At 40.6% G+C, this 20,399-nt stretch overlaps 1 protein-coding gene across 1 annotated transcript in view; it reads right to left on the bottom strand.

The window, feature by feature from the left end:
• Positions 1 to 9,673, bottom strand: part of STARD13 (StAR related lipid transfer domain containing 13) — a 141,258-nt gene extending 131,585 nt beyond the window's left edge. Inside the window, exon 1 of the mRNA XM_066544899.1 lies at positions 9,550 to 9,673. Within this exon, the coding sequence (XP_066400996.1) occupies positions 9,550 to 9,673 (124 nt within the window). The remainder of the gene's footprint in view (positions 1 to 9,549) is intronic.
• Positions 9,674 to 20,399: the final 10,726 nt, after the last annotated feature.

A 20,399-nucleotide genomic window follows, 5' to 3' on the forward strand; every position in this document is an offset into this window, starting at 1 on the left:
ACTGAGAGAAATTACATTTCTACCTTTGGTTTTGATTTATCTCTTGCACCATTCTCTTAAGCTATCCTTATGAAGCTACCTTGCCCTTATTCTATGCAGCTACTCTACATTTCTTCATAAATTGCAGCAACAGAAGACCATACACAAAGACATTTCAAACTAATTTTTGCTTAAATTCACAGGCCTACACATGATCTAAGGTACATTTGAACTATGCTACTTTTCTGAGGCAATATCCCTTTAAATTCTTTCTGTAACAAAACCAATACTCCACTTTTGTGGCTGTCTTTTAAAGTGCTTCTGTATTAAATGACCTGTGAAGGTTCAGTGCCCTTCTGCATCATCATGGCCTGGAAAATCAGTCCTCTCCAGAAAAAAATTCCTTGGTTTATCAAAGGACCAGTGCCATTCATTTAGCTCAGGCAACAGAAGAAATTAATTATCCCCACATTATTTTACATCTGTGACAAGTAAAATTTGTGAAGTATTTATAAAATTAAGCAAGCTATTTTGAAGTTAATGAACTTGTCTTGCATCTAAAGAAATACCTACAGTTTAAACAACTTTTTGGTAAGTATAAATTTTAATTCATAGTGTTTTGAAATAGATTATGAATCAAATTCTTTCAGCTTAAAGAAAACCAACATTTATAAGTTCCAGTGCCTCCTCTTCCACTGTACTACAGCATGTTGCTGGATCTGTAAAAATGACTTCTGTAAAAAAGGTTTTATAGAAATCTTTTCTATATACTTACTGTTCAACAACAACAAAGAAAGAAATCAGTATCTCTATGAAATAGTCCATTGAAATGCAATTCACTCTGGTGATTATATAAGCAGAGTATGCTTAGTTTTGATCACCATGCTAGCTGAAAACACCTTGTTCTTTAATTCTCATAAATTTTGTTCTACTTCTACATTGCTAGGGCTCCTGGGTGGCACTCTATTCTTGAGGACAGAGGATGCCTTGAATATTGCACTGCCTTAACAAAGCCAGCTGTTGTGTCTGATACTGAGTGACGCAGATGGGTTCGCACACTAATTGACATTACTGTATGTAAATTACTGCCCTCTACTGGAATGACTGGCAGAGAGTTTCACGTGAAATGGATGGCTTGTAAGGTAATTACATTGATTGTTGAAGCCTGGTGTTTTCTGGAACCAAGTGCCATGGATTCCAGGTGTTCCCGATCCCTTCTTGGAGCATAGCTGTTTGCTGCACACATATCTGTGTGCATTCAGCCTTTGCTTATTGGCAGTACAGGTTGCACTAGGATGGTCTGATTGTCAAAATATTTTCCTTTTTTAACTGTAAACAGGATGTGCAAAGGAGCTACAGAAATGCACTTCTCTGGTGAATGCCCTAATGTCAGTCAAGACAACTGATGCCCTAATGTCAGTCAACCTTCTACAATGTCATATTTTTAAGCCTGTAATAATCAAAAGAAAATATCACAAATTCTTAATTAATTGAAAATAATATTCTCAAACCCAAATTTTCAAGAATGTAAGACAGGCATCACTTCTTTAAAATCATGAGGTTACTGATATTTACAGGAAACGGACATTTTACAAAATGAAGTTTTTTCTTGGCTCTTCAGACTCCGAAGTTCACATTTTCTTTTTAAATTTGCTATGCAAATGTGTCTAAGTAGAAGTGAGTACATTCTCACTTCATTTCTCAATGAATTGTTACTCAAGGAGATGATTTTTAAAGGAGTTTTGATATATAGCAGCACAAGATTTGGCCATGGCATGACAGAAAAAGCAAAGAAATAAGGAACAGCAAAATAGAACATCTGTCTCTCAAGAAATCCAAGAAGTACAAAATATAAGAAGACAAATGCGAGTCAAAGCACTGCCATGAAACAAGGCCAATGCCTGGCAAGTATTGTACAAAATCAAATTGTTAAGTCACCTAAGTTCTCAGAATCCCTAGAAATATGACAATATGGGACATATTGAAGGGTTTTTTCCATTAAAGCAAAAAGACAAAATTCAGAATTGGGACTTCATGATTCCTGGAACTAAACACTACATCCTGCTGTAGCTGAGAAAGCAGAAGAATAGGAGTCCAGTCTCCAGTGCCTTCCTGAGTCCAGAAATTTCACATGTTTCAGAATTTGCTGGCCAGCCACCAACAGACTACTGATGTTCACTAGGCAGCTGTAAGTTTATTGTGGATATAAATGTTCCATATAAATGTTCTGGCATAGTTATTATTACACATACAGTCACTTGCACGGGGATATGGAAGAAGCCTATAGGATTTCAGTCATATGAATAAATACAAAAACACCTAGTAAGAAATAACTGAGAAGATACATTATTTAATATGCCATGACTGATATAAAGAAGCAATCTTGGAATGGAAAAGCATCATCACTGTTTAATGTCAGACAAATAAATTAAGTATTTTTATCAGTCTACATAAGCTCCTATATATCTTAGAAAAATATGAGCACCAAAAACTGCATCTATCTAAATGTACATGAACTTCAACAGTATTGTGTTATATACTATGAATTGTTTCCAATATTTGGTCTGCAAACACCAGGATAAGTACAATGTTTACAGGAATATTCCATGAAGTCACAGTGTAGAGAACGGACAAGGTAGCAGCCTTCTTCTTGTCACATACAAGCATCTGCAGATGGAATGAGCTGAGGCCACGTATATGTGCAGAGAAAAAAGGAGAAATATTTGTTTACTGAGAACTGAAAGAACCTTGTGAATGCTCAAGGAACCACGGAAAGCCAGTGGCAAAAAAACCCAACAAAAACAAACCAAAACCCAAACCAAACAAAAAACTGTACTACAAAAAGGACTGACATAATAACTCTCTAGGAAAAAGAAGTGTACTTTCTAAAGATTAATGTGTCACTGAAATCTGTGAACAGACAAGCTCCAGGAAGAAGGAGACCTGTCAAGAACATTTTTTAAAGCTATCAAATAGAAACTGACTGACTCAAATGGTATCCAGTTCTATTGCCAGCACTGATTCCCCATTTTATCAGCTGAGATTTGTATCTCTTCTGTCAGGAAATTAGGTAATCAAAATTGAATTTCTTCTAGGAAAATAATCACTGATCCAACTCTCTCTGATGAAGGCAGTACCCATTCAAATACAAAATCTGTGTATTAAATGTAAAACCAGAAGATGAATGCTATTGTCACCCTAGGAACCTCTCCATGATCACTCCAAATCTTACACGGCAAATTGCAGAAGAGCCACAGGAACGAGTATGAGAAAAATACATCTTTCTCTGGACTTTGAGACAGTGGGGCGTCCTTCATCACACCCCCTTCACAGTCTCATGCTGATACAGAAATACTTGGCAGGTCAAGCATATTGGTATTTTTGTAATTGTACTTCTGGAATTAACTTCTTGTTGCTGAGGGTCATGAGAGCCTGGAAGCAGCAGAACTAACAATGGTGGTATTTTGCCACCACTGCCCCCTTTTCAGATTCAAACCACTGGCCTTCAAAGAGTGCCTGGGGAAGGAGATGGAACTTACAGGATATTGACATAACCCAGAAAACATAGGTGCAAAGAAAAGCCTCTTCATACTTTATTAAACTAATAAAAAACCCCTCCTCCCATTAATAGAGAATGTACAGCACAATTAATTTAATTTATGAGATCAATGACTACTTTTTTGGCTACTACATTTTCTTTAGGACTGAGAGCAGAAAATTTCCTGGCATGCCTGACCAAATGAATCACTCATAAGTCCCTTTCTTTCTTCCCTAAAGCACTCCATCATGAATAAAGAATGTCTTTCATAACTTTTCTCCTTGACAAAGGACAGTCTTTTCCCATTGATGGGGCTGGGTTAGGGAGGAATTTGCACACATACATCTTATCAACATACATGAGAATCAGTATCTTGTACTCTCCAGTGCACTGGTAGGGACACACAACTGCAACATCTCTACTTTGCTTTCTAAAAATGTTATGTGCATGATTTTAAAATAGAAAATAAAAGTATGCCCACCAAATACCACATTTTTCACACATGCATCTCCCATACTCCTTAATTAAAACTGATCTTCCAAAATTATTTTATAAAACAAAAATCCACTTGTTTCATGAGTGGCTTTAAGGTAGATTAATTTGCATTTGCACAAAGGTCTTAATTCAGAATAAATTTCACTAATGTAATAATACCAAGATGCAGCAGACTCAATGTTGATCCCATACTGGGACATCTGCCTTTGCTCAGGGGTTCTCATAGGGCCTGGGAGCCTGGTACACATATTTCCTTTGGGGTTTCCAGTGACTTCACCCCAAAATAAACTTCAGCTTTGCAGAATAAAAACTTCATAAACAAGTTTTGAAAAGGTTTAATTTTAAATGAAAACTAAAATCTATGAGAAAGCTATAGATTTGGTGGTTCTTTAATTAGGCTGCAGAAACATAGCTGCTCTTGTCTCCATATTGGCATTTCAGAAAACTGTGCTAAAATTCACACAGTTCTTGTTGTGACCACTAGTTTTAGTTTTTTAAAACCCATTTTTCATTTCTGTATTCCCCAAGATCAACAGATCAGCAGGTGCCAAGGAGCACCATGCTTTCTGAAGCGCAATTACAAATTTAGATTTGTTTATTTGCATCCAGTAAAATCACAATAACCCACAAACCAACCACAAATTACTTTTGAGAGGAGCAGGTGCATTGCTTTGTCATCTTTGCAATGAATGTGACATTTACTTTCTGCTGGACAAATTATTCTCTATTTTCTACCTACATCAGATAATGTTCAGTTTCATCTCTGATATAAATGTATTTCAGTCATATTTGAAGAGACACTTGTAGCTGCTAATCAATTTATAAGGTCCTCCTTAACAGTTAAGGACACCTAAGAGTAGGACTTGTAAAGCTTTCCATTTAAAGGTGTTAATTTTGGCTTCTTTAGACTTCCTAGGGATTTTCTTTTACTCACAAGCCTGCCTTATTCCTGTTTCAGTTTTGGAGCTTCAGGTAATCCATTTCTAGGAAAAAATTAGTCCATGGTATGTTGTCCCACCACACATTTTCATTCTACTTGATTTGAGACATTCAGTGCTTCACAATTTGGAAAAAAACCCTGCAACCTCACAGGGGAAGTTCAAGAGTCAGTTTAGCACTGGTGCCTGAAAAATCTGTCCAAAATTGGACAAATTAATTTGAAATGTCAGTCTGAGCAAACCACTGCAGGTGTGGTGGAAAACTTGATCCCAAATTCCTTTTACCCAAAGCACAGCCAAGCAAAAAAAAAAAGTGGGAGCACCTGAAACTGTTCCCCAAACCACCCCAGGCAGTGGCTTCTGGAGACTCTGTAGCTGAGTATCAGCTGGAACAGTGCTCAAGGGTGCCCTGTCTGATAGGACAATTGCAGCAGGCAGTAGAGAGGATGTCAATGGATAGCTAAGAGAGATTTTGTACCAGAAGTGTTAGAGGAGATCAAGTAGGGATTTAATCTCTTAGAGAACACAGAACATACAAAGGATTGTGGGACATGAAGCTCAGGTGAGAAGAGATTTGTCAGAAAGACTGAGGGTGTATCTATGCCACAGACACAGTGGAGGCAGGCTTACAGAGAAGAAATCCTGACAGCAATCTGTGTAGATTGCTAAATAACAGCTAAAAGCTGAACTTCAGAAACTAGAGGCAAAGCTTTCTCTTATCAGAAGAATGCTAGGGTCACAAAATTAATTTTGCAAACTTCAGTAAGTCTCAGAATTTAAGTCACCTGCTAAATTCTAACTCAGCCCTCTTTCTACTAGGTAGTAAGACAAAGTCTCATCTTCATCTGCACATGCAGTTTCCAAGAATCCTATCTGATGATGGGGTATGGTCACGTATCAGCCCTGCTGGAGCTCATGCAGTGGGGGACAGAAAAACCCAGGTTTCTGCGACTATGACAAGTAAATGTTGCCCCAGTGGCAGAGCACCTTCCATTCTTTGTTGTACACCAAGTGAAAGAAAATCTGACCAGACCACCAGAACCTGCAAGTTATTAATTCCCTGGGTGCAATACAGTTAGACCCCAAATGCTGATTTGCTCAAAATGTTGTGCAACAGCAGCTACTGAGAGTCATAATTTGAATACTAAAGTAGATAATTCAAGTTCTAACTCTCAAGAGCTGCTATTCTTGGGGTCCAGTCTCACTTTGCCTCTTGCTTCTATCTGTAAAATGGGAACAAGTAAGCTTGAAGCTTCAAGGAACAACTGAAACATTAATGTTATGACATATGCAAGCACCAGGCTCATGAACAGTTGAGGAAATTTATAATTCAGTGCTTAGTCCAGTATTTCAGAAAGCTGCAGTACAGAAGGCTCTAAGTTAAGAGATTCAGCAACAGGGATCATCACTTTCTGCAGTAAATGAGGCTGAAAAATTCTGAGCAACAAAAAGGGTGAGGTGATTGTGCCAGTCAATCACGTCAGTCATGACAATCCTACCCTACGAGGGGGGCTGTGCAATACAGCAAAAGGGGTCCTTAACACTGATGTTTCCTGACTCCCAAGTACTGAATTTAAAAACAAAATTAAAATTTAATTTTATTTTAGTGTATAGTAACTGAAAGAATGCCGGATAGAAGGTGTCACTTTTCCCTTACGTTCAAGGAATGTAAGAACTGCAACTTGTGTTTTACTGTAACAGGTGATCATTATTTGAACAGGGATCTCAGAATTACTTTAGGTGATCACTGTAGGAGGATTTGCTAAATACCTGAGTCAAATTCCTTAAACAATGGTTTTCAATAATGGCAAAGTGGTTCAGGATTACATTAAACCAAAAGTATTTTATACAACCTTTCAGGTAAATAGGAGCCCACAGGGAGTTAAAATTCTGGTACATTTCCCATTCACTTTGTCAATTCCAAATTAAACCATAAGCATAGTGGAAACAGTGTAAAATACCTCTGCAAAACTTACAAAAAGCCCAAACAACCCCTGAGGGTGCAATTTTTGGCACTGTAGAGGGTACACCCATTGTTTGAAAAACAAATCCCAGTCAGTGAATCAGAAAAAGTGACTAAGAGCTGCTGGGCACCCCGGATCTGTCCTGAATAAGAGACTGTATGGAGCAGCCCTGTCCAGGAGCATGCCAGGAGCCAGGCTGCTGCTCATCACCTCTGCTGCAAAGGGTGAGCGAGGGAAGGAAGAAAGGAGCACACTGTAGCAGTCTTTTTATGCACAACCTACTTTTCCACAGCAACCCAGCCATGCTCTCTGCCTCTTTGGGAGCAGCTGAGTCAAAATTCAGCTCTCTCCTTGCTCTAGCCAGGATTCAGCTCCTTTCTTCAGCTCACACCCCTGCTGCCCAACAGTGTCCTGCTGCCCTCTGCTCCAGCCTGGATGCCAGGGTGGAAACTCTTCCCAAGGAGCACTGGGGAAAGCCCTGAGTAACCTGCTCTGCTCCCAGTGATGATCCTGCTCTGAGCTGGAGACTATACTGGAGAATTCCCAACATTTCATGCAACCCTAATGAGTATGTGATTTTTATGAATTACAAAAATGTGCTTGCTTTCTTTACAGGTGTATCTTGGGCAACTGGTGTCCTGATCCTTAACAAATAGATAAAAGACTAAAAGCAAGCCAAAAGAGCAACTATGTAAGTGCCTGCAAAAGTATCATCACAGCAAGGATTTAATCACAAGTTTTTATTTGGCTTGACAGTTAGAATATGACAGCACACTAATGATTAAAACTGCATTTAGTTTTGAGCATTGCTCTTGAACATTAGTTACCAGTTACACTGCTGCTCTGACTGTCAGTCAGAGCTGAACTACAACGCCAACTTTGAGGAAAAAGACGGAACTTGTATAACTATCTACCTGGCTGGGATCAGATCTATTGCAATGGAGAAGAAGCTGGGCTGGCAACCAGCAAAGAGTTGACACATTTAGATCAGCCTAAATTTCCTGCCTTCTCATTAACAAAAGCTGGAAGAAGAGACCAAGGAATATATGCTGCAGCTATGCAGGTCAGCACAACAAACAAATATAAAAACAAGGACAAAAATGCCAGAGACAGAAAAGCAACAGAATAAGAGGACATATCTGGCACCAACAGACATTTGTACACATTTCATTATGTCGTCAGATAAGTAATTTAATTAAACAGCAAGTGTATCAGTGTCTTACCAGAGTATTATGAATAGCACTTAAATTATGGCAGTGCATAAACCCAGGACATTAGTATTCTATCCACCTTAAATAATAATTTTTGACTCCATCAATTTTAATACCCAGTTGCTTTAAGAAGTTGGCTACAGTATGATGGCAGCCTGCCCAGGTTCTTTGCTCAATCAAGCAATAGTTGTCTTTGACCAAAAAAGAAAAAAATAGCCAACAGTATCCATGCTGAATGTCTGCTGGCATCTGCTATCAAAATAGGAAAAAGGGACTTAAAAGAAAATTGAAAACTTAAAAGTTTAGTATTTTTGTTAACCATAATATTACAAAATAGGTCGTTTTAGTAATTCATTATTGAAGCTACCCAGTTTAGATTAATTTTTCAAAAAAACTACCATGCAATTTTTATCTATTACTTTACTCGTATGTACATAAGAACTAACGTGCTGTAGACATAGTCAGAAAACCTGCATAATTTACCTCTGTATTATACAACACAGCATGTCACAGTGCCCTAGGCAAGGTCACTAAACTCCTAACAATGCTGTAGTATGTGACAGAGGAATCCATCTTTACAAATTACACTTCATTATACATGATCCTGCTCATAAATCTTGATGTATCGTTTTCTAGTATATTAACTCTACTTTGCACTTGCATGTACATGTACTAGATATTCTAATCTAGAACTTCTAATTCACAGAGTACTTTACAAATACACACTGGGTGTATGCTTATGTGCATAAAGCTACTGTGCTGCTGCAATAGCAGTGCTCTAAATGAGACCCGACCTCCTGGAGCACCTGCCCTGCTCTGTGCCCTTCTGGTCCCCACCTGGGGATGGAAAAGCTGCAGGAGGCCAGTTTTCCAGAACAGGTAGGTGACCTGCAGCTATAGAAGCATCTGAAATGAAACAGACCATTTTTCTTTGGGAGTTGTGGTACTTCTGACATGCAAACCCTGTGAAGGACCAACCTGCTTGGTTAGACTTAGAACACTGATCGGAGGAGCAGGTGAGCCTGTTTCCCGGAGGCAAAGCCAACTCTCTTCGTTTCGGAGACGCTCAGAAGGTGCCTCTGACACGGAGCGAGGGGAGGCTTAGCCCCGCGCCCGAGTGCGTGTGTGAGCAGCCCGCGCTGCCCGCCGGCTCCCGGGCAGGTGCTGCCTGCAGGGGCCGTGGGCTGCGACCCGCCTGCCCCGCAGCCCGACCCGCCCGCACGCTGCCCGCCGCCTTCCTGCCGGCAGCTGCCCGTCCCGCCCGGCCGAAGCCGCGGGCTCTCTCCGCTCCGGCAGCGGAGATGGTGCCCCCATGCCTCCCTGGAGAGGGACCCCTCCGCGCCGCCGGGGCCAGGGCGTCCCCCGGGGCGTCCCCTCAGCGTCCCCGGGCAGGTAGCGGCGGCCGCGGCGCGGCGGGGACTGACCTGCGAGCCGCCGCTCCCGGACATTCCTCCACAGCAAGTCCCAGGCTTTGGCGGTGGAGTCCCGCAGCTGCTCGCTCAGCGACCTCCGGAGCTGCGCCTTGGCCGGGCGGCGCTGGCTGCTCATCCTCGGCGGCTCCGCATGCCGCCCCGGGCAGCCCCGCTCAGCGCCCGCTCTCCTCGCCGGGGACGGGCGGCGGCGCCCACACGGGGCCGTGGGGCAGCCCCGCCGCGCCGCAACCGCGTCACCGCCGCCCCGGGCGGGCGGCCCTTCCTTCACCTGAGCGCCGCCCGCCCCGGCCCCCGGGGCAGCGCTCCCGCCGCCAGCCTCCCTGCCTCCCTCAGCGCCCCGTCCCGCGCCCGCCGCTCTCCGCCCTCCTTTCCTCCCCCGCGCTGCGGCCCCCGCGGGGCGGGGAAGGTGCCCCGGGCTCCGGCCCGGCTCCTGCCCTGACCGGGACCCCGGGCCCTCGGGCTCGGGCACCACCGACGGACCGGGACCCCGCGCCTAAATTCCGTGACCCCGCTTGTGCCCGTGGGCCTCATTTGGGAACTGTCCGGCCAAGCCCCCGCGGCTGCCCTGCTGTCAGCTCCCGCTGCCGCCGCTGCGCTCCCTGGACAGCGACCGGAGCTGCCCGCCGCCACCCCAGCCGTGCCGCCCCAGCGCTGCGAACGCTGCTCCGGGGACAGGTCACCCGCCACGAGGTGACAGAAAACCTGGCTGGCAACGGGATGCCTTTTTCACGGGAGGCTGTAATAGGTGCTTCACCCATGCTTCAACTTTTGCGGAAAGAAAACTAGGATTTTTTTTTTTTCCCAGAGGCCTAGGTTCACCAACTCTCCACCCAAGATCAAGCCATAGTCCTTGCAACACAGCCTCTCCAGTTTCTTTCCCACTTTCTCTGCATTCCACCCACTTACTCTCCACCTCCTTCCCCCTGCGTGATTTCTCTTACAAGCTCTTGCGCTTTTGAAAAGGTTTCAAAATTAAACCCTGGCAGACACTTTTTGCACACTTTACAGACTAAAATGAATCCTGATTTCTTCATCCATAGGCTAGCCAGAAAGTAATAGCAGGGCCCTTATCCCATTTGGGAAAACCATTTTGTGTCTCTGCTTCTTCTGTGCTCTGGGAAATACTGTTTTAACAGTGTCCCCTTCCCTATCCTGGATGTTCCTCCAGCAGTCTGATAGCTGAGAAGGACAATGGCTGCTTCATTCCATTTAGTCACAATCAATTACTTACTGCTTGCTCTTTTGGCAGAGTATTTGTGATGTGCAAAGCAGAGGCTGATGTTCCTGCAAAGTGAGTGCCCTACTCTGAAAGAGCTGCGTGCTCAGGTAAAGCAGTCATGTTAAATATTATCGATATCCCCATCTTGTTTGGATTTAAACTGTAACTGCAATGTCAGAAGCTAAAAGCAACAGACAGATGTATTCCATGTTACCACTGTTAATAATGTCTTCTGCTTACTCTGTGGTGTGAATTTGAATTCCTTTGTCCCTGTTCTTAAGAGGTTCATCTAAAAAGGTTCATCTTAAACTACTCTACTTTAGCTGATGTAGTGGAGACAATGTGCTTGTCTGGAACTTTTACAGATGTTGTATGTCACTTCTCTGCCTGCAATTCCAGTGTCCTCCAAATGACTGGACAAACACTTTTGAGAAAAGGGATGCCTTCCAGGGATGGATGCATTCAAGATCTGGAAGGGAGACAGCATAATTATGTAAATACTCCCACATCCCATGACCCAGAGCAAACACCTGCTGATGTTAATGGGAGAAGAGAGGATTATGGTTCCTACAATCAGCTCCTCTGCCCAGTAAATCTGCCTCTGACCTCTGCCTCTCTTTATTTAATCTCTCACCAACACAGCCATTACCAGTACATAAGACCTACTATGCCTGTTTACTGCCACAGGCTTTTATCAGTTAGGAACCAGGCAGAGATGAGAAATTAATTCCTGATACTGTACTCAGCTGCCCTATAAAGATGAGCCATGACACACAGTCTAAAAGTGAAATAATAAACTCAGTTCTGAAGGTATTGTATCATACTGCTGTGTCACCACCCACAAACGTCAGTCAGTACTGCAACCTTCAGCAGTGCTCTTCTGGCAGCCACACTTGGATGCACCAACTTAGAGTGCCCTGCCTGTCTGGAAGATAGATATCCCTTTCTTCAGCAGCTGTCTGCCATGGCCAGAATGCAGCACTCAAACAAAAGATATTGTCTTCCCTTCTGCAGCATTTTTGAAGATCTTGCTTTATCAAAAATATCCCTAGACTTCCAGGTTTACTGAAAGCAGCTAATTAGTGACTAGATAGTGGCAATTCCTAATCCCATGTTATCTCACCATGAGTTACTCAGATAAACTGCAGTTATATGGCTGTATTTCATAATAAGCAACAGAACTGAACTGGCAAGCCTAGACCAAACTCTGTGGCAGGCACTGACAAAAATCTTACTAATTTCAGGTACTTGATTGTGGAAAACTAAATCCAGAGGCAAGATCAGATATCGTAGTTTTCTCCCCAAAGAAAACAGTGCTATTGAGTAATGAGAACACATCTCATGCAGTAACTGGCCTATTCCTATTTTATGCTTTTAATCATAGTCAGCTGTTCAGAAGTCTAATTACCATCATGAGTATTTTTGATGTATTACACCTCAGTTACACTAAGAGCTATTCTGCAGAAGAAGTTACAATAAGAGCTATTTTGCTTTAAGGAGGGTACATGTTAGGAATTATTCATGGGTTAAACATGCTTAATTTCCTTTTAGAATGTTAGAAAACCTGACAAGATGGTAAAATTCTGGTCTCTCACACATTTTGCATATGTTGGTTAAGTGTATAAGTAGCCAGCTGATCAGTACTTGTGTTTCCTGCTTGAAACATTCTGACATCCAGCACAAGATGGCTATCATTTCTGGGGGAAAGAAAAGGAAAGCACATTTTCCACAGAATATAGTTTTCCTGCTTGATACTAGTCTTGCCAAAATGGTTCTTTTCAGAGTAATTGCAATGAAACCACTGTGAACCAAGATGAAGAGAAAGGAGGAAGTTCCCAGCTGCCTTAAAAGAAGCTGAATTATTATATTTGTCTTTGCTCATTGATAACAGAATATTGGCAGGAATAAAAGTACTGTCTAAATCTTGAAGGCATATAAAATATTGGGGAAAAGTCTAAACTAGTTGTACCCATGCTCTGATGCCATTGTGGCACAGAACTCTGATACATTAATTTTATATTTAGCAATTTATAGCTCCTTCCAATCACCATGGTAATTAAACACCAAGTTAATTGACACAGCGTAGTATTCTGGCCCCTAATTAGCAGGGTATTTTAAATTTGTTACAGATTCCATTATGCAGCCTGATGTAGTCCTAGTAAAGTAACTGTACACTAACTCCAATGCACCTGGTAAGAAGAGAATCAGACCAAAGGAAAGAGAAACATGACTACATATTGATTTGCCATTTGTAAACTACTGAAAGACTATGATAAAAGTGCAACTTCTTTCCTTTCCATCCTCTTGTCTTTAATTATCATGAGTCAGGATTTTTTGTTAGCTTTATCACCTCACAATATTTGCCTACATGTAGAAGAATAAAACAAGATATGTCATGTGGAGGAAAATGTGGGAAGAGTGCATCCTTGGTTACTATGTGCTGTTTAGAGGACACAGGCTCCTTACCCTAGTATCTCTTAGAAAGTAAAACTAAAGCAAAAGAGGAAATAACAGGATCTACAAGACCAATTATGTAGTCTGATGCTAATAAGTGCAATGCCAAATTTTATAATTAATTTCATTCTTCAAGAACTGACTGTAATGAAGATTCTTGAAATTTACTATACCCAAAATGGTGTTGCTGTGCTTTTGTATCTTCAAATAGTAGCTCAGACAGCCTAGATATAAACACATCAAGTAATATTTATAACTTTGGCAGTGGTCTTTATGTCTTTGGGGGTCCTAGAGCTCTGGAATTTGTTTTCTTTCACAGCTTAAATGGTCTGAGAGGGATGTTGTAAGTCTGGGTTACCACTGGAAGGGAAGAAAAGATTTGAGGTTTTCCATTGCTTGTTTTCCTAACAGCAGACTCTGGTGAATTTCATACTAATTCTGTGGTTGAAGTTATGTGAAAAGCACCAAGGGCATATGAATAGGTGTCCTCTTTGACATCTAAGTAAACAAACAAATATTTTGAATAGAGAAAAATAAGAATCGCTGTGAATGAGGACAAAATGTTCTAGCTTGTGCCCTGGCACTCTCTCCTTGTTTTTTTTTAATTTACATATACAAATTATCATAATTTTAAGGTAGCTTTAATGAGAACAAGTTATATATTAGTTTCACTCTTTTCTGATTTATCAAGAGATTGGCACCTATAAGTTCATCCTACTTCATTTCAGCTTTCTGAATCTCTGGGAAAGGATTTGCTCTGCACTTTGCCAACGGCAGAGCACTGCTGGCTTTCATTAGTGGGGGCCAAATTCTTTCACTTTTGTTCACAATGATTAATGCTGAAATAAATGGAACTTCTTGCAGGATTCACTGTGAACAGTAACAAAGTGTCTGCTGTTTGACTGTGCTCCCTCTCCCTTGCTAGAACAGGCATGGAGGGCATGGGGGGAAATTAAGCTTTAATTCTATTCATACGAAGGATGATACTTTATTGTTGTTATTATTAATAACAAATTGTTTTCTCAAAGTGCTTGGAAGCAAAAACTGGATGGAGCTAAAGTTCAATCTTTGCCCTCAGGAGATAGCAAACTAAATATAAACCAGGATGCCGATGGAGAGAAGACCTGATTGGGGTAGGAAGGGTGGAGTATGAGAGAGAAATAGAACAGTAATGGTCAGAGTAGTAACTGCTGGTACTTCTGGCACACCAGAATTAGTATCTGGAAGCACTCGTGCAAAGTGAGTTAGCAAGAGAGTCTCCAAGGAGGCTAATGTGGTATCTTTAAATATTCAGAGGACCAACTTTCAAGAACGAGGGGCATTTTTAACAAAAGTACGCAAATGTGTATTTGAAAACATAATCAGTAGACAGCAAAAGCTGGGATCCTGTACACAAACAGGCTGTGGGGAGAAAGCTTTTAATATTGAACAGATAGGTGAGGCAAGGGAAGGGCCTTCAGACCTCCATCAAGCAGCCTCTACTTGATGCACCATAAAGGTGGGATGAGCTGCAATGAGCAGTGATGGAGAGAACTGCCAGGGTGTTTGCATTTGGGATGCAATGCAGCAGACCAGATTGTGTCTATCAAGGCAGAGTAAATGGGAACAAAAGTGAAACGGTAAATGTGGGATGAAATTTTTTTTCTACAGCAATCAAAAATTTTCACCTGGAAACCTCCTTCTGACAAAACCCATTGTTTCTTAAAGAATAAAAATTAAGAGAAATCATATATGTTTCTGGAAAATAAATGGGGTTTTTTGGGTTTAAGTCAGCAGGGTTTTCACATTCTGGCCAGCTTTAATGTGCACATTTCTCTCCACCTTGCATTCTGCTTATATCTAGCTCTTGCAGGTTATTTTTAAATAACCCCTCTACCTCTCCAGTCTCTTGTACTAACACAGCCTAAATTGTCACAGGACATTATAAACTCCAGGAGAAGGTCCTGTGTGACAGGAGATATGTTATATATCTGTTATACATAACATATATAACAGATATATAACATACCTCCTGTTATGTGAGAATGGTGAAGAAGGGAAGAGGGAGGCAGCTGTGGTTCAAATTATGATTGGATGGATTGCCCCCTGAGTAAACAGGGCACTTCTATGGAACAGTAGACAACCAAGCTGATGCTTCAGCTCAAATTCTGAAGAATTGCAGCCACAAGAGCCCTTGCACATTTCTCAGATAACAGACAAGAGGAATGGACAAAACAAACCAAGTGCCAATAAACTTTCACTTCCTTTCGTAAGATGCTCTGTGGACATCTTTAAATATATTACATTGAAGATATGAAGTCTTGTGCTGAGCAAAGCCAGTCTCTGTAGAAATAGCCAATGCTTCAATGATTAAGCAACTGGGAAAGTGGACTACATTTTATATGTGTAGATGTATTGGTTTTTTACTGGAGCTGAGCTTGAAATTTTGAAGTGATTAATGCCCTCGAATAAGGGAGCAGCTATGTTGAAACACAAAATATCTCAGCACAGAATATTGCCCCGTTCTTCTCATTTCAGCTTCTGGTGTCTGATTTTCCCCCTCCTCTTCAGTCACTTGACAAAAATATATTGTTTTAAACTACATCTTTCTTTGCTCTCAAAGTGCTCATTTCCTTAATATTGTATTGGGACCTTGTCTAAGCCACAATTTTTAATTTTTCTTTTCTAAACTTCCAACTGTTATTACCATCACAGTAGAAATAATTGGAACATTTGTGTAAAAAAGCCTTGCCTTGCAGCAGTCAATGGCAATTTAGCACACACCATAGCAGGATATTGGTTCAGAGACCTGGGAGCTTTTTCTCTTTCTTTTTTTTATAACTCTCCTGGATTACACATGAAAACATGATCAATCTTGACAGCAGGTTCTAACAACAATGCAACCAAATTGTTCCCCAAACGAATTTACTTGTGAGAGTAAGAACTTTTTTTCAGATACGCAAATACTTGTCTGCACACACACCTTTTGAGTAATCAGGCTACTGACTGATGGCAGCATATTGCCAAGTATCAGTATATTGCAACCTTCATCACTGGCCACACAACTACTATTTAAACTTGTTTAACAGATTTTAAATGTATACATTTGGTAGAATTGAAAAGCAATGGCACTCATGTTTTTGGCCAGTAAATAAAGAGTGTTGTGGCCAGTTGCAGTAGGGGATAGAATTTCAGGTGGGAAGATTAGAATGGCCAGAATCAAAATTTGGCTGGGGCCCAAGCCAATCCCTATTAACCTAAACTGTTCTACAGGATCTTGAATCACTAAAGCTGATTTTAAATTTCTTCTTGATTCCACAATAAAGAAGGGCTAATTGTCTGTCCACAGTATTGTCTGAATCTCATTTGAAGTGAAGGCTGGTGACGATTCGATTGTAAGCATCATTTCCCACAGCTCCATTGGGAAGGTTTCCCAGCCGCCTCAGAGCCTGCCTAAGCCCACTCCATCACCCAGCTCTGGCATTACAGAACTCTCTGTTCCAGCAGGCTGAGTGGTACAGCCATTCCTGGGAGTATAAAGGAGCTTAAGCTTAGGAAGAATGACTGTTTCATGACATTTAACATATCTGGGTATTCCCACTGAGAAGCAGGATATTCATGCTGTGAAGAAGGGGCTGGACTAGGTGGATCTGCAGCTCTTTCTGTCCAAAAATATCCCTGTTTCTGTGAGAACATTTTGGTAGTGTCAGGCAGCACCTGTATTCCATTAACTCCAAAAGCATTTCAGTGTTTACAGTAACCAGGAAATGTCCATGTCTGTGTTATATTAACAAGTCAGCAGTAACAACTGCAGTTTCAGTTTTTAGAGCTATGCAGAGAAAGGTTTACTTTGAGTTGTTGAGGGTTTTACTTTTTTTGCTTGAAAAACAGAAGCCTGTAGTACTGCCCTTGAAACCATTACAGAAGGCTTCGGGGAAAAAGTTACCAAATGATGTCCAATAGCACTTCCTATAATCAGGTAGGCAAAAGCATAGCTATGAATTGCAAGTCTCAAAAGTACTTGTGACAAAAAATTTGTAGGTCCTTCACTTTAGTATTTTTTGCTTGTACTCTTTCTGCCTACTGCATGTAAGGGGGTTTGCATAATGGCATAGTTTCATTCAAGATTCATTATGTTGGAAACAAAACTGTGTCATATTTTTATGTGGACTATACTACATATGCTCAGAGAGGTAAGCCATAAGGTGCCACTGCATAGTAGGCAGCAGACTTTATAGGAGCAGTGATGTGGTGATAGAGAATTACAGTCTATGTAAAAGAACTCACCTGTGAGAAATTAAAGCACAACTTTTTGTAGTCTTCCAAATAGGCTCCAATTTCTGCATGCAAGAGGCAAAAAATCTTAGCTATGCACTCATGCGCTTTTCACATAACTGAATTTTAATAGTGACATTAAATTACTATTATATAAACAGTAACATCAAAGACTATGGGAGAAAGCTAGAAAATATATTTTTCTTTTCTCTTTTGGATTGAAAATGGTACATTGTAAAGCAACTTAATTACCTAGAAAGGCAGTAGCAGGGACTGCTCTGTACTTGGCCAAGCCTACCAAAGGTAGAGAGAGCTTGAGGAGGTTTTTCCTCATCACCTGCTGCTGTGTACACTGATGTGACCAGAATGATGACAGAGATCACAGCCACAGCTCTCTACTGAGTGTGCCACCCCTTGCCTGCCAGAAAGCACCATCTTTTTTATTTATAATTACTTGAAAAGGTGATTCCAGAAAGAACAGAGCAGGCTTCAGCTCCCCCTGAAACACTGTATTCAGCCGGCCTGATCCCCCTCTTATTAATAGGCACTTTTTTGAGACTCCACCAAGACCTTTCTCCTTGTCTTTATTTAAATGCCATGCAAATGAAGGAGATATGCATTCAGGACTATTCCAGGAGGCTAGAAAAGGTTGTTACTTTGCTTGTATGTATTGCTGGTTCCAGAGTTCATTTTTTCAGTATTGCAATGACTTCTAGTGAAATCAGTTCCTAGAGATGATGTCGGAACACCTTTACAGTGCTGCAGGTACAGCTGTTGCTTATCTTGTTTCCTTATGCTACTGTCATGCAGATTCATTCCAACACCTTTTTGTCATTTTGGGTTGACACAAATCTGTTCAGCAGTAATTACTTGAGATTGTTCTACATTTCAGGGAATATTTTTGACTCATTTACATTACAAAACCCCATGCAAATTGCTAGGAGAATAGGTGCTAAAGGGATTATAACTCGACAGGATCTTACCACAGTGATAGCTTTTGAGACAGAAGATCAGTTAATTTACCTGACAGAGAACATTTATATTAAGTAATCCTTGGTTTGATCAAATTTATCAGATACATACTTTCATACTTTCAGTTTAGACCTTAAAAATAGGTGACTGTCAATGCCAAAGGCAAAAAAAAGTGTCAGAAGTAAATATGGAAAACAAAAACCACTCTACTTCTTACTCATACTGGAGGTTATTCCCTATTTCTATTCTGAAATGTTGCTAAATAGTTTTAAAATGATTTAAAGTACTTCACTGCTGCCAGTCAAGTCATAAAGAAAACTGTTTCAACTGGGAAACATTATCCTTCTTTAGGACTTAAGTAGATTTGGGGTTATCCACCTCTTTCCTATCCTATAGCTTATCTTTTATAGCTCGGCAAGATAAATGCAAAATAGGTTGTATGTGCTACTAGAAAGTAGTAATAGGCTCTTCCTTTGCTTTGCACAAGTATAAATTACCCTTTTAATGCAGAATTGCTGAAACTTAGGGTCTTTTCAATAATCACCAGGGACAGACTCCATTCCCCAAAGAAGTACTCTAATCACTCTTAAAAAAAACCCAACAAATCAACACCACAATTTAAACCAAACACTACTGACAGTCTCACATTAATAGTGAAGTTATTAATTTGATGAAGTAACTGCAAAAATTGCCATATCCTTCACTGGAAAATTTCATCTAGTATGGGTACTCTCACCTTGTTTATTAAGAATACATGAACATAAAACCCTCCACTTCCTGCTGATTTGATGATCCCAATTAATAGGGGAAAAAATTCCAGCACAGAGAGTGTGCTGCTGCTTCTGTATACTGCATATATTGGATATCCTTATGAAGGTGAATAGGAATTTAGTGCCACATTTTTTCTTGGGGCAAGTAAAATGATTCTATCTCCCCTGCTTACCATCCTTCACTGACTTCTCTGAATGTTTCTTTTTGTAGACATTTTTGTAATGTTGATGATGGTGGGCATCACTGTAATGTAGTTCCCTGAATTTACATGATTACATTATAATAATATCAATGCTGGTTTTTATACTTCATATAAATCAGTGTTTTATTTGCTCTCACAACTAGTGCTGCAAATTGAACAGCTGTTTTCACAGAGCAGTTTTAATTAAGCTGTCCATAATGCTGCCTAGATATTTTTCTGAGCTGGTAACACTTCATTAAGTATGCAGTATCAGTGAACACTTCAAATCATTCCTGAACATTACCTCACACTTTGGTAAATTGAAATCCCATCTTCACTGAGGTTGTCAAATCACCTTGTTTTGGTGATTTGAATTTGGTATTCAGAAATCTTTCTAATCCTCAGGACCCTAGGAAATCTTGAATTTGCTACAGATTTTGCCATCTGTTCACTCACTTGTCAAGATAATGAAGCTTTAAATGATACTTGCCCTAGTAAAATCCTTTGGGCAACCTATTATTAGCCTCTCTTTATTCTGAAAACTGACAAGTTCAATTTATGTGTCTTTGGATCTTTTGTGAAGTTTATGTTCTATGACCAAAATTTGCTTCCCACACTGATTTCTCACATTTTTTCATCTCTGTTTTGAATATCTCTGCAATATTAGTTTGGAAAGCCAAGATAAGTTTTATCTCTTCCTGTTTTTCTGTGCAAAAGCAGCTTCTTTTTTCTTTTTACAAACTCATACTGGATCCTACATCTGTATTCTCATTTGGGAATGTTACAGATTGCTTTGTTATTTTCAGAAACATATGATAATTAATGTGGGAAGCAGTAATTATTTTTTGCCCACAATGACTTTTTTTCAACTTTAAAAATGGGTATCATTTTATCTGTCTTGGACAGCTGAACCTGATGAATGTGTTCCAGCACTTCCATGTTTAGCTCCATTTCTCACAGTGGAAATTTCTTTGTCTCTAATTTGCAAAA

Source organism: Molothrus aeneus, chromosome 2, assembly GCF_037042795.1.
Source record: "Molothrus aeneus isolate 106 chromosome 2, BPBGC_Maene_1.0, whole genome shotgun sequence".
Taxonomy (NCBI): Eukaryota; Metazoa; Chordata; class Aves; order Passeriformes; family Icteridae; genus Molothrus; species Molothrus aeneus.